This window comes from Lissotriton helveticus, chromosome 12 (genome assembly GCF_964261635.1).
Source record: "Lissotriton helveticus chromosome 12, aLisHel1.1, whole genome shotgun sequence".
Taxonomy (NCBI): Eukaryota; Metazoa; Chordata; class Amphibia; order Caudata; family Salamandridae; genus Lissotriton; species Lissotriton helveticus.
Genome location: NC_136073.1, coordinates 559150651 through 559169638, shown reverse-complemented (window position 1 = coordinate 559169638; position 18988 = coordinate 559150651). Strand labels below are relative to the sequence as shown.

The window sequence follows — 18988 nt, the reverse complement described above, 5'->3', positions numbered from 1 at the left end:
GTCAGTCCTGTCACATGCTTTCTCAGCATCAAGACCAGGGCTATTTTTCTGCTTCCTATTTTACCAATATCTATGAGATGTATTGAGTGATGTTTGGATGTACCCTCCTTCGAGAATCAGAAGGTTAAGAGGTATGCTCTGCCAAACCCCTCAAGTTTGGGGTTCAGTTAATTTAGAATCCATGAGACTGCTTCACAAGTTTTCAAAAACGAAGATGTTTGGGCTTACTGGGCAGTTACATAGTGGATATTTTGAGAGCTCAAACACTTACTTGCTGGCATCGGTGTGGCCCTCGGGCATGCTACAGACAGTACTTGGTGGCCCTGGGGGAAATGTTTGCAAGTACCCATGCTGTAAAACCATCAAACTCGATTTTAACCCTGCAGAAGTCACCCGCAAAAAAATTACATCTATAGGATATCCTATCTAGGCAGTTTTAGCCGGCATCTGATCCCAAAATATAAAATCTTGATTCTCCATCTAGCTCCACCCTGTTACGTACAACCATACGTCTGGTGTTGTCGTATGCCACAACAAGCAGGTGAGGGGATTTCTTAAAATAAACGTGGGATCATTCCAAAGGGTGGAAAACCCATGATACCTCATCAATATTTGCGTGTTTTGTGACTAGCCAGGGAGAACGATTGATGTTCTTGCCTCTTCTTGGTGGATATGGTATTGCTGCCACAGTTCTACATCACCCACATCAACTGGGCACAGGGGCAGTGTAGGGGTGACGTGCTGCTGGCTGAAACGTACACAAACCTCATTCCAGCACAGCAGCTGGGACACATTCCCTCCTGGAACAAAATAGAAACTAGGTCGCTGATAACACACACGTCAAACTAACGTGAACATGACACCATCACATTAAAACCGAAGCAGCGCGGTAAAACAGAGGTAAAGGCACAAGTATAAGCCTCCTGCAGCAGCTAGAAAACTGGGGCACCTGCGAAAGCCTCAGAAAGGCCCTTTACGCTGCCAAGAGAGGAATGTGTGCTGGCAAAGCACAAGAGGGCACGGCTCGCCTCCAGAGACGGGCAGCGCCGCTGTGTTATGTAATCCGGAAGACACACATGGCCGAGGCCCAGAAGCTCACGGAGCGCAGCATCACCGCACCTACCATGAAAAGCCGCCACTTCCCCATCCGCTGCGCACTGGGCCGCTCAAAGGCCACCGAACAAGCCCCGGGCAACACTCTCCCTCTCCCCTATGTGCGGGCCCCCACCAGCAGGACGGACGTACCTGTGTTCTGCTCCGCCGAGCCCTGGAATCTTCGTGTGTGTCTGGTCTTCGTCTTCTCCCTCGCTCGGCCGCCGACCTCCTGACCTCCTCGCCCGCAATATCCCAATCCTCTTCGACGCAATGAGAAAAAATGGGTGCCTCGCGCCTCCTTTTATGCGGAAACGGGCGGAAAGACGGCGAACGGGCGGAAACGCCAAATTTCGCGGGCTTTTTGCAAATATCGCGGCATTTCCCGCGATCGGCCGATTTCGCGATTTTTTTGCAAATCGCGATAAGCTGGAGGGTCTGGCTAGAGCATTCTTCGTTGTTTCTTTCAGGAGGTGGTGGTACTGGTAGAGTTCTTTCTTGAAGGTGTTGGGGTCTGCTGTCTTTTTGCTAATGCGCCACTTCATTTCTAGTTGCTGGCAGTTGTGTTTGGTGGATTTTAGCTCTGTGGTGAACCACCTGGCTCTTCTGGCAGGTAGTTTGGGTTTGGCTGGCTTGGCGGGAATGATTGTGTCAGCATACTCCATGATCCACTGGGAGAAGTTATTCGCAACCTGTTCCAGGTCAGATGTTGTGTCTAGGAGGTGGAAGTTGAGAGCGTTGTTCAACTGGTCTTCTGATATCTTTTTACAGTTTCTGCACGTGGAGCTGGAGGGTGAGGTGTGAGTGTTGGTAGAACTGGAGATGACGAAATGGACGCTGTAGTGGTTGGTCCAGGTATGCTGCGAGATGTGGTTGTACTTGACTCTGTCACTGGACATAAAAATGGGGCCGAGCATGTGTCCTGCGATGTGGGTAGGGTCAGTGACAAGTGATTTGAGGCCGATGTTGCTTATGCTTTCCTGGAGGTCAGTTGTGTTGATGTCGCTGGGGTCATCCAGGTGGAAGTTAAAATGCTGTAGGAAGATTTAGTGCTTGTAGTCGATGGTGATGGTGCTTTCCCATGTGTGTGACGTTGGAATTTTAGATGCTCCATTATCGGGGTTGAGTCATCTGAGGAGGTTGTGCAGCGTATGGTGTCCTTGTGGATGATGGCAATTCCACCTCCATGTTTGTTGATTCGGTCTCAGTGTGTTATCTTGTAGCCTTCGGGTCTGACGTGGAGGTGCGGTTCAGCTAAGTCTCTGTGAGGAAGATGACATTCGGGGTGAGGGATGCGACTGTGTGCCTGATCTCTGTGTTGTGTCTGCTGAGTGTACATTGAGTAGAATGCACTGGAGTTGTGCCATGGCGGTCTCAGCCGGGGTGGTGGATGCAGTTGTGTTTGTGGGTCTCTGGCGTTGTTGGTTTCTTTTGTGTTACAGGTGAAGCAAAAGGGCTGACAGGAGAGTGCTCCTTTGCTGGTGAATGGAGATGTGCAGCAACAGTTGTTGATGCGCCCAGGATCCAGGGCTCTGAGTTCTGTGGCGATGTAGCTGTGCGGGTGGAAGAACCAGGGTTCCTGGTGCTGGATGTGGTCCTAGCACGCCCACTGCATACTTCCGCTGAACAGCCGCTCGGCGGCCTCCATTAATAGGACCTGGAAGTGGGGGAAGGGGCGCGAGGCAAGGTTAGCAAGGAGCGGGAGGCGAGAAACTGCAGCAATAAGGGAAAACAGCGGGCCCCAAAAAAAACGTCTGGACGAAAAGAAATTAGATAAAAGATAACAACAGTGCAAAATAAATAAGGCAACAACGGACAGCAGAATAGAGTAAGAATATCATTTATTAAAACAGTGTACCACAAACCAGACAACAACAGAGTGTACGGACCAAGACACAACGTATTAAAACATTGCACAATAAATAAGGCACCAACCAGTCAGAGGAGCGGAGCAAGAGACAATGTACAAAAAAACTGCACAATAAACAAGGCAACAACAAACCGCAGAATTGAGTAGGAAACAAAGTATAAGGTGGCAAGAGCAGCCAGGTCTCAAGTGAGGGATCACAGCTAGGCAGAGGCAGCGGGGAACTCACACAGGGACCTGCCAAACTACCAAAAAGCAGTTTGCCGTCTTTGGGGAGATCAAAAGAGCTGCCTCTCTATGACTTAAAACAGCATGCTAGTGAATCAGACATTCAAGGAGATGCTCAGATTTCAATGCAGTCTTGTACTTCCAAACTTCCTTTAATGAATTGGTTTACATTTCTCACAAGTGTGTTTGTGTATTTCGAGCAGCCGGTTACAAATAGGGTCCTTGTAAAGTCATAAAAACAAGTATCCATTAGGGGCTCTATTTGATGTGAAGATACATATTTTCTTTCCTCTGATTGATCCACATATTGTGAAAGCATGTTGACAGAATTTTATATGCAGCTATATTTCATTTAAGTGATATCAAGCTTGGGGCGCGTCAAATGCCTGATGGAAAGCAATGCCTTTGGCTGGTCAACGGGACCTTTTATTGGGACCCACAGTACTAGATAAATCACACTAGTCTTGAGTACTACGGATGAAGGTTAACCTGCAACCTTATTGGAGCTAAAATGATGCTGTGCCCTGGTCAGGCGCGGTTAACCTCTAAACCACTGCAATTTTGCTATTGAGTCAGGATTTTCCACTCAGCACCAAAAGGAATTACGGCAGCTCTCATATAGTTTAAAGGGAATATGTTGTAACCTGCCCTTTAATCTCTATTTCCCTTTAAGAATGTTAACCATGTCAGCAGCGGAACGCATAAACCTCATATGTGAGTGTTAACTGTAGCGTCTGGCTGCTGGTGTGGACTGTCTGGTGGGTATATAATAAACTCATCCTGAAGATACCTGAAGGTCTCTTTGTTTCGAAAGAATAAACACCCACCGAAGAACCCAGCGTGAGTTTTTATCCTGTTGAGCTGATCCTGATTTCTAGGGACAAGGTTGGTCGGCTTTTGCCTTTTGTGTTTTAGAGTGCCGGGACTTGCATATGGCACTAAAAACGACTTGCGGAGCATTTGGGGCTTGAATGTGGACAGCTGTGTCTAACCGTATATCAAGATTGACTGTGATTTCAGTAGTGGACTGCGCACTAACCTGCCTGCCGTTTAGCGCTCGAGCAGCGTTAAAAAAAAAAAATTAACTCATAGTAGGCCGCCAGCATTGTTCAAGCGCGTAGGGAAAAGTGCGTGTCCTCCTGAGCCAGCACAGTGATGAATCTGTGGATGCAGAGCTTCACGCATACACTTTGACGTGTTGACCTCAGCAAGAAGCTGGAACAGCAACTTCCGAAGACACGCTCACTACTGTGACATCACATACAGGAATACCTTTTCTACCGCAGTCCTCTGCAGCGTGTGGATTGAGGAGGCAGCTTTCTCTTCCACTTTCCTTTGCTGCGTGTGGATTGAGGACACAGTGTCTGCACCGAATGACGTTTCCACATGCAAAATGAAGACAGCTATGGCTCCATGCTGTTAACCGTAAGGTCTCTCAACTGAGATAAGTTAATTATTTTGATTGTTTATGTTAGTTATGGTTATTTTGCAATTAGCACCAGTTCTACTCACTCTTGGGATCTTAAAAAAGAAAAGCATTTATGTTGTCTTGGTATTTTGCCTTATTTTAGACTGTTGTTATATTAGCCTGTTTTGTTGGTTTGTTTAGTTACTTTTCTTTCAGGATGTTGACGTCCAGCGGTATGAGTCAACCACCTCAGTTTTTATCTGAGCCCGGCGAACCAATTCTACCCTGGAAGAAATGGAAACCACTTTTCAACTCCTACCTCATAGCCATTGGTGGGGAAAGATTCTGTGCAACAAGGAAGCAGGCAGTTCTACTCCACGATCTTGGCATCGAAGGAAGAAACATCTATGATAGCCTAGATCCCATACCGATAGGCAGAGAAGCAGGTGAACTCAATGACGTTTATGAAATGAGTGTATTACTTTTACAAACTCACTTAGGGCCACAACTAAATGTTGTAATGGAGCGGCATATGTTTTTTAGGCACACCCAGGCTAAGGGAGAGAGAGTCTGCAACTATGTGGTGGCTTTAAAATCCTTGGCTCAGACTTGTGAATTTGAGCAGTTATCAGATTCCCTTATCAGTGACGAACTAGTGCGTTGCACCAAGATCCAGGAGAAACTACTATCCAAGAATCCCAATCTCAAAGAGGCAATCGCCATTCTGGAAAGTATTGTACACACTTCTCACTGAGTAAAGGAAATGCGTAATACTTATGTTGGCACTGATGTTAGCAGCAACTGAATAAGAAGCGACCTAGACAATCCATCTTCTGAGGCCGCAATCACCACTGTATCTAAGCCCAACGTAAAATTAGAGAAAGGGTTCACCAAAGTCGACAAACCGAAATTCAATTCCAGTTGGAACAGAGATGGCAAGAGTAAATGCCCAAGATGTGGAAGTTTGAACCATGGGCCCAACTTTCCCAATTGCTTTGCTAGGGGTACCAATTGCAGAAACTATGAAAAAAAGGGACATTATGCCCGCATGTGCAGGAATGTGAAGGTAAACCTGATTAATGACGAAGAAGCATTTTCACAGCAAACTATCTACTGCATCACAGATAGTATTGACCATTCTGCACATGATGTTAAAGTTGTTGACACTGGTAATGTTTCTATGCCAAAATGTGACATAACTGTTGGTAATATAACAGTTCCTGTTCTTGCTGGTTCTGGCTCGCCATATACCTTACTAGGTGACAATTTTTGGGATTCCACTCCCGCATTCATGGAAGTAAAACTTTTGCCACCTGACATCAACCCAGTAGGTTATGGTGGACAGAGCATCAACCTTGTTGGGTTTTTCATCCAAACCATTGTGTTTAAAAGCAGAGAGACTGTTGGCATGGTCCATGTTGCTAGGCGTGGAGATAATCTCTTAGGCTGGCGAAACCAACGAGACCTTGGGATCATTTTGAATCCGGATGCTCCCAACCAAGTAATCCTGGTAACATCTCATAGTGATCATCAGGATATTATAGTGAAGTATCCTGAGGTTTTTTGTAAAAAATTAGGACTTCCTAAAGGTTTCAAACACAGAATAATCTTATACATAAAGTGAGGAAGGTACCAAATCTCATGTTGAAACAGCTTCAAGAGGCACTCAAAAGGTTGCTTGATTTGGGTGTCATAGAAGAGATTGAATCTTCAGTGTGGTTGGCCCCCACTGTTTTAGCCCCAAAGGACAAAGGCACGAAAATTAGGAAGTGTGTCGAGTTGAGAAGTCTAAATAATTGTATTTGGGTTGACAGACAGCCATTACCAAACATCAACGAAGCCCTGACTAAGTTAGGAGGTGCCTGACTTTTCAGTGTCATGGACTTATCGTCGGCCTACCATCAGGTCCTGCTGCACGAGGACTCTAAGGCCCTAACTTCATTTATAACACCCCTGGGTGCCTATAGGGTTGTTAGAATGCCTTTTGGGTTAGCAAGTGCTGCTGCATGTTTCCAAAGAGTCGTGAAGGATGTGTTAACAGGGATTGACTTGGTCCTATTCTTTCAAGATGATATACTGGTCTTTGGACAGAATAGAGACAAGCATGATGTAGTGTTATTTAAAGTGCTATCCAGACTTCAAGAATGTGGCCTCACTCTCAAGAGTGAGAAATGTAAATTCAGAGTCAGTTCTGTACCATATATTGGACACTCTTTTTCAAGCGAGGGTATCAGCCCACAAATTGACCTGGTGGAAGCAATTTTACAGGCTCCAGGTCCCTCGAACAAGGACCAAGTAAAGTCTTTCCTTGGTTTGTCCGAGTATTACTCGAAGTTTATCTACAATTTTGCCTGTGTAGTGCAACCTTTAAGGCTACTACTTAAAAAAGGGGTTGATTTCAAGTGGTCTAAAGACTGTGAAACTGCTTTGAGAAAGGTCAAAAGTGAGATTGCACGCATGCCATCCCTAGGCCATTTTGATGTGCTTAAGAAGACCATCCCCACCACTGATACCAGTTTACGGGGTTTGGGTGCTGTTCTCTCCCAAATGGTTGATGGTAACGAAAAAGTCATTGGCTTCGCCTTGCGTTCACTAAAGGGAGCTGAAGAGCGCTACTCAGTGATTGAGCGTGAGGCGTTAGCTTGCTTGTGTGCCCTCAACCATTTCAGGTACTACTTGTGGGGTTTACCATTTCTGGTACGAACTGACCACAAACCCCTAGTACACATGTTTGCCTGCAAGAAAGGTGAAAATTATTTACAAGGGGGTGGTGATGGACAGAGTATTCTGAATTAAGCAGAACACTCCTACCCAGTCCACAGATCAGGGCTTGATCCATCACCGTTTTTTAGCTCACTGCACCATCCCAGTTCAGAACCTGGCTATATGCAAATTAGTCTGTCCCTGGCCCAGTGCATCATGGGAACAGGGCAGACCAAACTACCAAGCCAATTCTTTACCAGAAAGGAAACAAGCTTCCGGGGACCGGTTTCTGGCATTACAGCCGTCTTCGGCCCGGCTTGCTTGAATCCTGATGGTGCAGTGGGCAAGGGACTCGCATCCGAGTATACCCTTCCACGCTTATGGTGGCCAAAATTATTTACAAGGGGGTGGTGATGGACAGAGTATTCTGAATTAAGCAGAACACTCCTACCCAGTCCACAGATCAGGGCTTGATCCATCACCGTTTTTTAGCTCACTGCACCATCCCAGTTCAGAACCTGGCTATATGCAAATTAGTCTGTCCCTGGCCCAGTGCATCATGGGAACAGGGCAGACCAAACTACCAAGCCAATTCTTTACCAGAAAGGAAACAAGCTTCCGGGGACCGGTTTCTGGCATTACAGCCGTCTTCGGCCCGGCTTGCTTGAATCCTGATGGTGCAGTGGGCAAGGGACTCGCATCCGAGTATACCCTTCCACGCTTATGGTGGCCAAAATTATTTACAAGGGGGTGGTGATGGACAGAGTATTCTGAATTAAGCAGAACACTCCTACCCAGTCCACAGATCAGGGCTTGATCCATCACCGTTTTTTAGCTCACTGCACCATCCCAGTTCAGAACCTGGCTATATGCAAATTAGTCTGTCCCTGGCCCAGTGCATCATGGGAACAGGGCAGACCAAACTACCAAGCCAATTCTTTACCAGAAAGGAAACAAGCTTCCGGGGACCGGTTTCTGGCATTACAGCCGTCTTCGGCCCGGCTTGCTTGAATCCTGATGGTGCAGTGGGCAAGGGACTCGCATCCGAGTATACCCTTCCACGCTTATGGTGGCCAAAATTATTTACAAGGGGGTGGTGATGGACAGAGTATTCTGAATTAAGCAGAACACTCCTACCCAGTCCACAGATCAGGGCTTGATCCATCACCGTTTTTTAGCTCACTGCACCATCCCAGTTCAGAACCTGGCTATATGCAAATTAGTCTGTCCCTGGCCCAGTGCATCATGGGAACAGGGCAGACCAAACTACCAAGCCAATTCTTTACCAGAAAGGAAACAAGCTTCCGGGGACCGGTTTCTGGCATTACAGCCGTCTTCGGCCCGGCTTGCTTGAATCCTGATGGTGCAGTGGGCAAGGGACTCGCATCCGAGTATACCCTTCCACGCTTATGGTGGCCAAAATTATTTACAAGGGGGTGGTGATGGACAGAGTATTCTGAATTAAGCAGAACACTCCTACCCAGTCCACAGATCAGGGCTTGATCCATCACCGTTTTTTAGCTCACTGCACCATCCCAGTTCAGAACCTGGCTATATGCAAATTAGTCTGTCCCTGGCCCAGTGCATCATGGGAACAGGGCAGACCAAACTACCAAGCCAATTCTTTACCAGAAAGGAAACAAGCTTCCGGGGACCGGTTTCTGGCATTACAGCCGTCTTCGGCCCGGCTTGCTTGAATCCTGATGGTGCAGTGGGCAAGGGACTCGCATCCGAGTATACCCTTCCACGCTTATGGTGGCCAAAATTATTTACAAGGGGGTGGTGATGGACAGAGTATTCTGAATTAAGCAGAACACTCCTACCCAGTCCACAGATCAGGGCTTGATCCATCACCGTTTTTTAGCTCACTGCACCATCCCAGTTCAGAACCTGGCTATATGCAAATTAGTCTGTCCCTGGCCCAGTGCATCATGGGAACAGGGCAGACCAAACTACCAAGCCAATTCTTTACCAGAAAGGAAACAAGCTTCCGGGGACCGGTTTCTGGCATTACAGCCGTCTTCGGCCCGGCTTGCTTGAATCCTGATGGTGCAGTGGGCAAGGGACTCGCATCCGAGTATACCCTTCCACGCTTATGGTGGCCAAAATTATTTACAAGGGGGTGGTGATGGACAGAGTATTCTGAATTAAGCAGAACACTCCTACCCAGTCCACAGATCAGGGCTTGATCCATCACCGTTTTTTAGCTCACTGCACCATCCCAGTTCAGAACCTGGCTATATGCAAATTAGTCTGTCCCTGGCCCAGTGCATCATGGGAACAGGGCAGACCAAACTACCAAGCCAATTCTTTACCAGAAAGGAAACAAGCTTCCGGGGACCGGTTTCTGGCATTACAGCCGTGTTCCCATGATGCACTGGGCCAGGGACAGACTAATTTGCATATAGCCAGGTTCTGAGCTGGGATGGGGCAGTGAGATAAATAACGGTGATGGATCAAGCCCTGATCTTTGGACTGGGTAAGAGTGGTCTGCTTAATTCAGACACTCTGTTCATCACCACCCCCTTTTCTGTATCGTTTTTGGCCACTATAGGCGTGGCAGGGTATACTCAGACATGAGTCCCTTTCTCACTGCTCCATCAGGATTCAAGCAAGCCGGGCCGAAGAGGCTGAAATGCCAGAAACCGGTCCCCGGTAGCTTGTCTCCTTTCTGGTGAAGAATTGGCTTGGTAGTTTGGTCTGCCCTGTTCCCATGATGCACTGGGCCAGGGACAGACTAATTTGCATATAGCCAGGTTCTGAGCTGGGATGGGGCAGTGAGATAAATAACGGTGATGGATCAAGCCCTGATCTTTGGACTGGGTAAGAGTGGTCTGCTTAATTCAGACACTCTGTTCATCACCACCCCCTTTTCTGTATCGTTTTTGGCCACTATAGGCGTGGCAGGGTATACTCGGACATGAGTCCCTTTCTCACTGCTCCATCAGGATTCAAGCAAGCCGGGCCGAAGAGGCTGAAATGCCAGAAACCGGTCCCCGGTAGCTTGTCTCCTTTCTGGTGAAGAATTGGCTTGGTAGTTTGGTCTGCCCTGTTCCCATGATGCACTGGGCCAGGGACAGACTAATTTGCATATAGCCAGGTTCTGAGCTGGGATGGGGCAGTGAGATAAATAACGGTGATGGATCAAGCCCTGATCTTTGGACTGGGTAAGAGTGGTCTGCTTAATTCAGACACTCTGTTCATCACCACCCCCTTTTCTGTATCGTTTTTGGCCACTATAGGCGTGGCAGGGTATACTCAGACATGAGTCCCTTTCTCACTGCTCCATCAGGATTCAAGCAAGCCGGGCCGAAGAGGCTGAAATGCCAGAAACCGGTCCCCGGTAGCTTGTCTCCTTTCTGGTGAAGAATTGGCTTGGTAGTTTGGTCTGCCCTGTTCCCATGATGCACTGGGCCAGGGACAGACTAATTTGCATATAGCCAGGTTCTGAGCTGGGATGGGGCAGTGAGATAAATAACGGTGATGGATCAAGCCCTGATCTTTGGACTGGGTAAGAGTGGTCTGCTTAATTCAGACACTCTGTTCATCACCACCCCCTTTTCTGTATCGTTTTTGGCCACTATAGGCGTGGCAGGGTATACTCAGACATGAGTCCCTTTCTCACTGCTCCATCAGGATTCAAGCAAGCCGGGCCGAAGAGGCTGAAATGCCAGAAACCGGTCCCCGGTAGCTTGTCTCCTTTCTGGTGAAGAATTGGCTTGGTAGTTTGGTCTGCCCTGTTCCCATGATGCACTGGGCCAGGGACAGACTAATTTGCATATAGCCAGGTTCTGAGCTGGGATGGGGCAGTGAGATAAATAACGGTGATGGATCAAGCCCTGATCTTTGGACTGGGTAAGAGTGGTCTGCTTAATTCAGACACTCTGTTCATCACCACCCCCTTTTCTGTATCGTTTTTGGCCACTATAGGCGTGGCAGGGTATACTCAGACATGAGTCCCTTTCTCACTGCTCCATCAGGATTCAAGCAAGCCGGGCCGAAGAGGCTGAAATGCCAGAAACCGGTCCCCGGTAGCTTGTCTCCTTTCTGGTGAAGAATTGGCTTGGTAGTTTGGTCTGCCCTGTTCCCATGATGCACTGGGCCAGGGACAGACTAATTTGCATATAGCCAGGTTCTGAGCTGGGATGGGGCAGTGAGATAAATAACGGTGATGGATCAAGCCCTGATCTTTGGACTGGGTAAGAGTGGTCTGCTTAATTCAGACACTCTGTTCATCACCACCCCCTTTTCTGTATCGTTTTTGGCCACTATAGGCGTGGCAGGGTATACTCAGACATGAGTCCCTTTCTCACTGCTCCATCAGGATTCAAGCAAGCCGGGCCGAAGAGGCTGAAATGCCAGAAACCGGTCCCCGGTAGCTTGTCTCCTTTCTGGTGAAGAATTGGCTTGGTAGTTTGGTCTGCCCTGTTCCCATGATGCACTGGGCCAGGGACAGACTAATTTGCATATAGCCAGGTTCTGAGCTGGGATGGGGCAGTGAGATAAATAACGGTGATGGATCAAGCCCTGATCTTTGGACTGGGTAAGAGTGGTCTGCTTAATTCAGACACTCTGTTCATCACCACCCCCTTTTCTGTATCGTTTTTGGCCACTATAGGCGTGGCAGGGTATACTCAGACATGAGTCCCTTTCTCACTGCTCCATCAGGATTCAAGCAAGCCGGGCCGAAGAGGCTGAAATGCCAGAAACCGGTCCCCGGTAGCTTGTCTCCTTTCTGGTGAAGAATTGGCTTGGTAGTTTGGTCTGCCCTGTTCCCATGATGCACTGGGCCAGGGACAGACTAATTTGCATATAGCCAGGTTCTGAGCTGGGATGGGGCAGTGAGATAAATAACGGTGATGGATCAAGCCCTGATCTTTGGACTGGGTAAGAGTGGTCTGCTTAATTCAGACACTCTGTTCATCACCACCCCCTTTTCTGTATCGTTTTTGGCCACTATAGGCGTGGCAGGGTATACTCAGACATGAGTCCCTTTCTCACTGCTCCATCAGGATTCAAGCAAGCCGGGCCGAAGAGGCTGAAATGCCAGAAACCGGTCCCCGGTAGCTTGTCTCCTTTCTGGTGAAGAATTGGCTTGGTAGTTTGGTCTGCCCTGTTCCCATGATGCACTGGGCCAGGGACAGACTAATTTGCATATAGCCAGGTTCTGAGCTGGGATGGGGCAGTGAGATAAATAACGGTGATGGATCAAGCCCTGATCTTTGGACTGGGTAAGAGTGGTCTGCTTAATTCAGACACTCTGTTCATCACCACCCCCTTTTCTGTATCGTTTTTGGCCACTATAGGCGTGGCAGGGTATACTCAGACATGAGTCCCTTTCTCACTGCTCCATCAGGATTCAAGCAAGCCGGGCCGAAGAGGCTGAAATGCCAGAAACCGGTCCCCGGTAGCTTGTCTCCTTTCTGGTGAAGAATTGGCTTGGTAGTTTGGTCTGCCCTGTTCCCATGATGCACTGGGCCAGGGACAGACTAATTTGCATATAGCCAGGTTCTGAGCTGGGATGGGGCAGTGAGATAAATAACGGTGATGGATCAAGCCCTGATCTTTGGACTGGGTAAGAGTGGTCTGCTTAATTCAGACACTCTGTTCATCACCACCCCCTTTTCTGTATTGCAAGAAAGGTGAAAGCACTACTCCCAGAATCAAAAGATGGGTTGAAGGACTCTAGGTGTATAACTTTACAATTGAGTACCTACCTGGTCTCAGAAATATCCCGGTCGATTTTCTTTCTAAGATGCCGCTTGAGAAAAATGTGTTGAACTCCTCTGACTGTGTTGTGTCTTGGGTGAGGGAAGGTGCTCTTAACAGAGAGGAGTGGAAAGCCAGTGCTGAATGCGATGACTCTAGGGGACCAGTAATGGAGTTTTTTGTTAATGGTCGGCCTCCTCTTTCTGATGTTCCTAGTGTTGCCAAGGCATTCTGGAATGTTCGTGATGAGTTAAACATTGTGCAGGGAGAGTTTTTTAGAGGAGATAGATTGATAATTTTTCCTCTCACAGAATGAGGAGGAACCAATCTAGCACACGAAGGTCATCTGGGACGCAGTTTGACCAAAGCAAGGGTCAGAGAATCCTACTGGTGGCCAGAGGTTGACAAACACCTTGAGGAGGCGGTCATGTATTGCACCATTTGTGCCGGTAATGACAAGTCCAGGAAAATCAACACGGCACCGCTCTCTCCTGTGGCTCTTCCTGAACGCCCTTGGTCCAAGCTTGCCATCGACATTGTTGGACCATTTGATGTTCTGGCTCCCACGGAAAGATTTGTAGTCGTTCTGGTTGACTACACTTCCAAATGGATCTCTGCATGCTGCATGAGCTCTGTTGTTACAAAAAATATTATTGAATTTCTAAAAGATGTGTTCACTTGTGAAGGAATACCCGACATTTTGGTTTCCGACAACACGGTGCAGTTTACCTCTCAGGACATGACCGATTTCCTAAAAGATCTTTCCCTCGCCCATCATCGCACGGCCCTCTACTCACAGCAAGCAAATGGCCTAGGAGAGAGCATGAACAGGCGTGTGAGAGCCTGTGCCCAAACTGCTGTCAATACAGGTTCCCCCCTTAGAGGTGTCCTTAGAGAGAAAATATGGGCACATTGGAACACTCCCAACAGTATTACAGGTTGTTCCCCATTAAAAAAACTTAGGGGCAGAGCAGCAGGTTCTAAGCTTCACCCTGTGTGGTTGGGTGTTAAAAACAGGAACAATTTTGTTAATGATTGGAGACTCAGAAGGTATCAGGAGGGTTGCAAACAAAGGTTTGATACCAAAACGGGAGCACACAAGTGTGATTGGAAGATGGGTGATCTTGTTTTTGTGAAAAAGGTGGTTTGGTCTCCCAAAGGTGAGACCAGATTCTTTGGTCCAAAGTGTATCATTAAAGTTATGAAGAATGTTGTCATGCTCACTGATGGCGATGTCTGGAGCATGTCCAGCCTTTCTAAATGTGGGACTAAGGATGGTAGTATGGGTTTTCAACCCCAGACCAGGCACTCCCAGAGTGGTGCTGGACATTTCCGGAGTTGTGATAGTATGGCTTAAGTCGATTCCCCTGTGCGTTCCATTGGAGCTAGGAGGCCACCTTTACGTCACCAGGATTATGTTCTTAGGTAAAGACTTTACCTTATGCTGAGCTTATTTTTGTGTTTTCCTTGTACTTTCTTTATTCCTAACACACTATTTGCTTTGCCACTTATCTGCCCTCACACCTTTCCTTTTCTTTTCATCTTTCTCTGTTAATTTGCATTATAAAGGGAAGATGTGTTGTAACTTGCCCTTTAATCTCTAGTTCACTTTAAGAATGTTAACCATGTCAGCAGCGGAACGCATAAACCTCAGATGGTGAGTGTTAACTGTAGCGTCCGGCTGCTGGTTTGGACTGTCTGGTGGGTGTATAATAAACTCATCCTGAAGTTACCAGAAGGTCTCTTTGTTTCATTAGAATGCTTCATAGATGTGGGTTGCATAGATGTTGCATAGATGTTTGAATTTCACAAGTATGCTACACACCGTTAATATTAATTTTGTACTTTCTGTCCAAACAACCCTTTTTTTATAGACAGAGCAACGTATTTAACTTTTTTCTGCCAAGGAAACCCTGGCAGTACAGTGTATTCCTGTCTTCACCGATCTGCCTCCACGGGGCATATAGCCTAGCCTGCAACGTGACAAACGTATTCATTAATCCATCAGTGCACTTACTCATTATTCTGAATGTTGACCCATTCTCACATTCACCCACTCACACTGCCATACACACACTCCCCAATCAATGAGCAAGTACTACGACTTTTAAAATGGCCGGATTATAAATCTTTCTAACATAACATAACATTATTGGATTTACCAGTGCTTATTTGTAATTGTCTCCACTTGGAGAACTGGAGTGGCACTTCTTGCCACTAGGAGAGTCCGATTTTTAATAATGAACCCATTGAATGGCAACACAGAAATACATTTGCTGGCAATCCTGACTTTTTGCATCTAAGACAGTTATAGTACTGACCAGACAGATAAATTATGCCTATATTCAAAATCTTATGTCATGTGGCTTGCAATGTTCAACTGACAACCAGCAGTCCTACAAGGCAGGCCCTTGTCTCACACAGCAATGGCTAATTTAGCTTGTACCTCAGACCTAGAGTCTGGTGGCACTGATAGATGCTAAAATTACAGCGACCCAGAACAGGTGGCCATATTGTAAGTTCCTCAGTCTGCATAAAATTAAAAAGAATTGACCTCTTAATGGTACCTGATATAAGAGGTTTTTTTTCTCATTTGCTTTCTGAAATGTAAAGAAAAGTAGAGAAAACATTAGTTTAAGACGTTTCTGGATTCCATCTTTCTAATTATATGAATATGCAGAGAATATCCTTGGTGATGAACTATTGTTATGACTAAATAACCCTTCCTTCCTCACCATATTATTTGAAGTCACCTTCCATCTTTTAAACTAGGTTCCTAATGATTCTGTATACTATGTTGAGGGACATTGGATTGTGAGAGCTACTTGATGTCATCAATTATCTGCTCTGAGACCCTTATGCATGATGTCATTTCAAACTGAGCTTTCTGGATGAGAAGTTCACCAGCCTTTAAATGCTTTTCAGGGTCGATTTCAGTAAAGCCGTGAGCAGCAGCCCCGCATCCCACACAGTGCACTTTGAACCTGTGACATCGGGCAAGGCACAGGTGATCCTCTCCTGGTGGGATATCGACATGGATCCAGAAGGCACAATCAAATGCACCATGGAACCACACTGGATACAGCAATCACCTCAAGATGTTCCGGTATGGATGCATGTTTTGTTTTTTAAATAGCTAACATTTTTGTTTTATTAAATGTCAGCAAAGTTTATTTAAATTCTGAATAATTTATATATCGAATTATGTCTGGTAACAGGCGCTGAGATCATAATTTGTATAACTATAGCCTGTTAATTACACATTTTGTGCAAGTTTCTGAAGACAATTAAAATAAAACATTGTTCTGCTGACATTCAGCTTTTGGCAGTTCCAAACTTACAAATTATGAAGCCGCCTTCTCTGATTTGAAGCTGTGTAGACCACACCAAAAGGCACAGCACAGGTGATTTCCTTTCACTCTCTCTCACCATTGTCAAAAAGAAAGCAGCCTCCTTATCTGCTTTGCCACTTGAATCTGTGCCCCTGTCTTCATAACCACTGATGCTTTTGGCAAAGAAAGATGAGTGCACAGGGAGGGTAGCCTGATAATCTAAAGGACAGCCAAAGAGGGATTTGAGGTTGAACCAAAAAATTGTTTCTGAGTCTTATTTGAAACACCCCTCGTGGGAGACCTTGTTCCTCAGCTGGTCAGGGTGCCTTTCATGCCTTTCATATCTTTCATCCAAGAGAGGACACTCGCCCGAAGCATGCTGCCACCTTACACAGGTTAGAATATGAAGTGTTTCTAAGGCACTGATCTGTTTGGCGGAAAGATTTAAAAAAATGTCCCCCTTCGGGTTCTTCTGATTAATGTCTGACATATCACTTTGGAATGTAATAGTGTATTTGTTTCGTAAAGCGCTGATAAAACCTCATGAGTGAGTTCCTTATCACCAAATCTGCCAGGTGCTGAGACAGAACGCTGGCAAAATAATGTGTTTGAAGGTTGTGGGAAAAGGGCGAGGTAAAGGAAGACCCTAAAATGGACACACAATAAGATAGAAACTTGTGAATGTCAGTTGTTCTTTGTGCAAAGAAATTGTGTTTGGTTTCAGGAGGCAACGTGGTGAACGCTTTTTAATTTCTTGCCAACAACATCCGCAGTGGTTGGGTTAAGATCTCATAGGAGAGTGAGTTCCCTAAGACTGTGTGAGACAAGACACCCCCGGTTGTCCTCACTTAACCTTAAATGTAGGAATTTAGGAGGAGAAATGCGACTAATGAATTGCTGCTCATTAATGCAGCATTAATGCTCTCCGGAGCAAGAACCTTTGCTGACTGATATATTGGTGTTGTATAGCCTCCTTAATTAGGCTAGCCATTAAGCATAAATAGCTATTAAAGTGGCTTCTTAATAGTAAATATTAAAGTCATGATCGCTGGGAGCAGTAACAACCTGTGCTCTTGCAAAACAGAAATATGGATTCTCCTCACCACTGCTGTGTCCAGTGCCTGAATTTCTCCAGTATGTTTTGTTTAAGACGGCCAACACACTTATTGCTTTCCAAGTGTAATATTAACCGCAACCCTATTTAACATATTCAGTACCAGGTTTGCCGTCCAGGGAGATAATGACTTGCGGACAGGGAAACTTTTACTACTTCATTCATTCAAAATAATTGATCTCACTGGTACTTCAGATAAACCGTGCAAACACGCATCATGAGGATTGGACCTTTATTGTCCACGAGCAAAGGGTGGTAGCACACCATCATGTGGCTCTTGTTGGATCTCTAAAACCTCTTCTATGTTATCAACGAATTTACATAGCATTCCTTTTTGTGTTCCAGCAAGGAAGGTTTAATCCTTCTTGCCTAATGCCAAGTTTTGTCAGATTAACCAAGTGGGTAATTTGATGATTGGCCTGCGACTGGATAGTGCTGTGGGTGCCCTACTTCAGCCCTTTTGCAGAGAAGTGCACACCGCATATTAAAAAATCCAAGCCGGTTTGGTGGGCATCGTATCTGCCAAAAGTACTTCCACCAATGTGACAGGAGCAGTTTAGGTAAAAATGAATGTGGGCTGACTACCATGTCATGGCAGCCCGCGTTGCATATTTTTGTCCTGCAGAAAGAAACCTCCAAGTTAGAGGTTCTTTCTTCAGAACAACATTTAAATAATTCTGGTAAGAAAAGTGTTTCTCCCTAGACTTTTTGGATTTTTTTCTGGACAAACTCATCATCAGAAGCTGTACCCTAAACAGGATGGGAATTACAATAATATGTGGGCTGGAGGACTCTGTTTTGAATGAGCTAGCGGGTGAAGGGTTCCAATGGCAGAACCGGCTGAGCCTTCAACCTCATAAACCTGGTGGTTCTCCCACCTCCACATGAGATGGAGACTGACTGTGAATATTGCAGAGTGGAAAACAGCAAATTTACTGAGGTTCACATGCTTTTCCAGCTTTCCCAAATCCTAAATGACCCACTGCTTTACCTCATAAAGAACTCTTTTGGGTTAATTTATGTCTGAATTACCAGTGCTGTGAGACTCTGTCCCATTTCTTAGAGTGTGACAGACCTACCATTTGGTGAGTTGATGAGCGTTGACCCTAACTATTCAAACAATTTCAGATGCATAGGTGATTATTTATATATGTGTCTATTTATGTGGAATCATGTGGCATACATGTAGCTCCTCAGAAAATTATTGACTTATAGATGATGCAGCAAGTTTTCACCAGCATGTAAGCTGGCAATGAGAGCCACTCACTATATCCCAATGTAAAAGTGGTTTTGTCAAAGGTTTAGAGGCTTCTGTTCAGCTGTGCTTCAGAAGGAAAAATGGTACAATAAGCAATGGTCCTAACTCTTTTTTAAGTGCCAAATTAATCGAAATACTAAGTTCATTTAGTACATCAATTTACGAGCATGCACAGGGAACCCAAGTCTGCTCAAGGTAATCAATACATCATTTAAGCAAAAGGGGAGAAAAGCAACAACCAGATTCTAGATCCACCGGCAATTTATTTTCATTGCAA

The 18988-nt window shown here is 46.0% G+C and overlaps 1 protein-coding gene across 1 annotated transcript in view; it reads left to right on the top strand.

Annotated features, from left to right (window-relative positions):
• The window catches only part of PRMT7 (protein arginine methyltransferase 7), a 645306-nt gene that overhangs the window by 157698 nt on the left and 468620 nt on the right, over positions 1-18988 (top strand). Inside the window, exon 8 of the mRNA XM_078670716.1 lies at positions 15933-16113. Within this exon, the coding sequence (XP_078526842.1) occupies positions 15933-16113 (181 nt within the window). The remainder of the gene's footprint in view (positions 1-15932; positions 16114-18988) is intronic.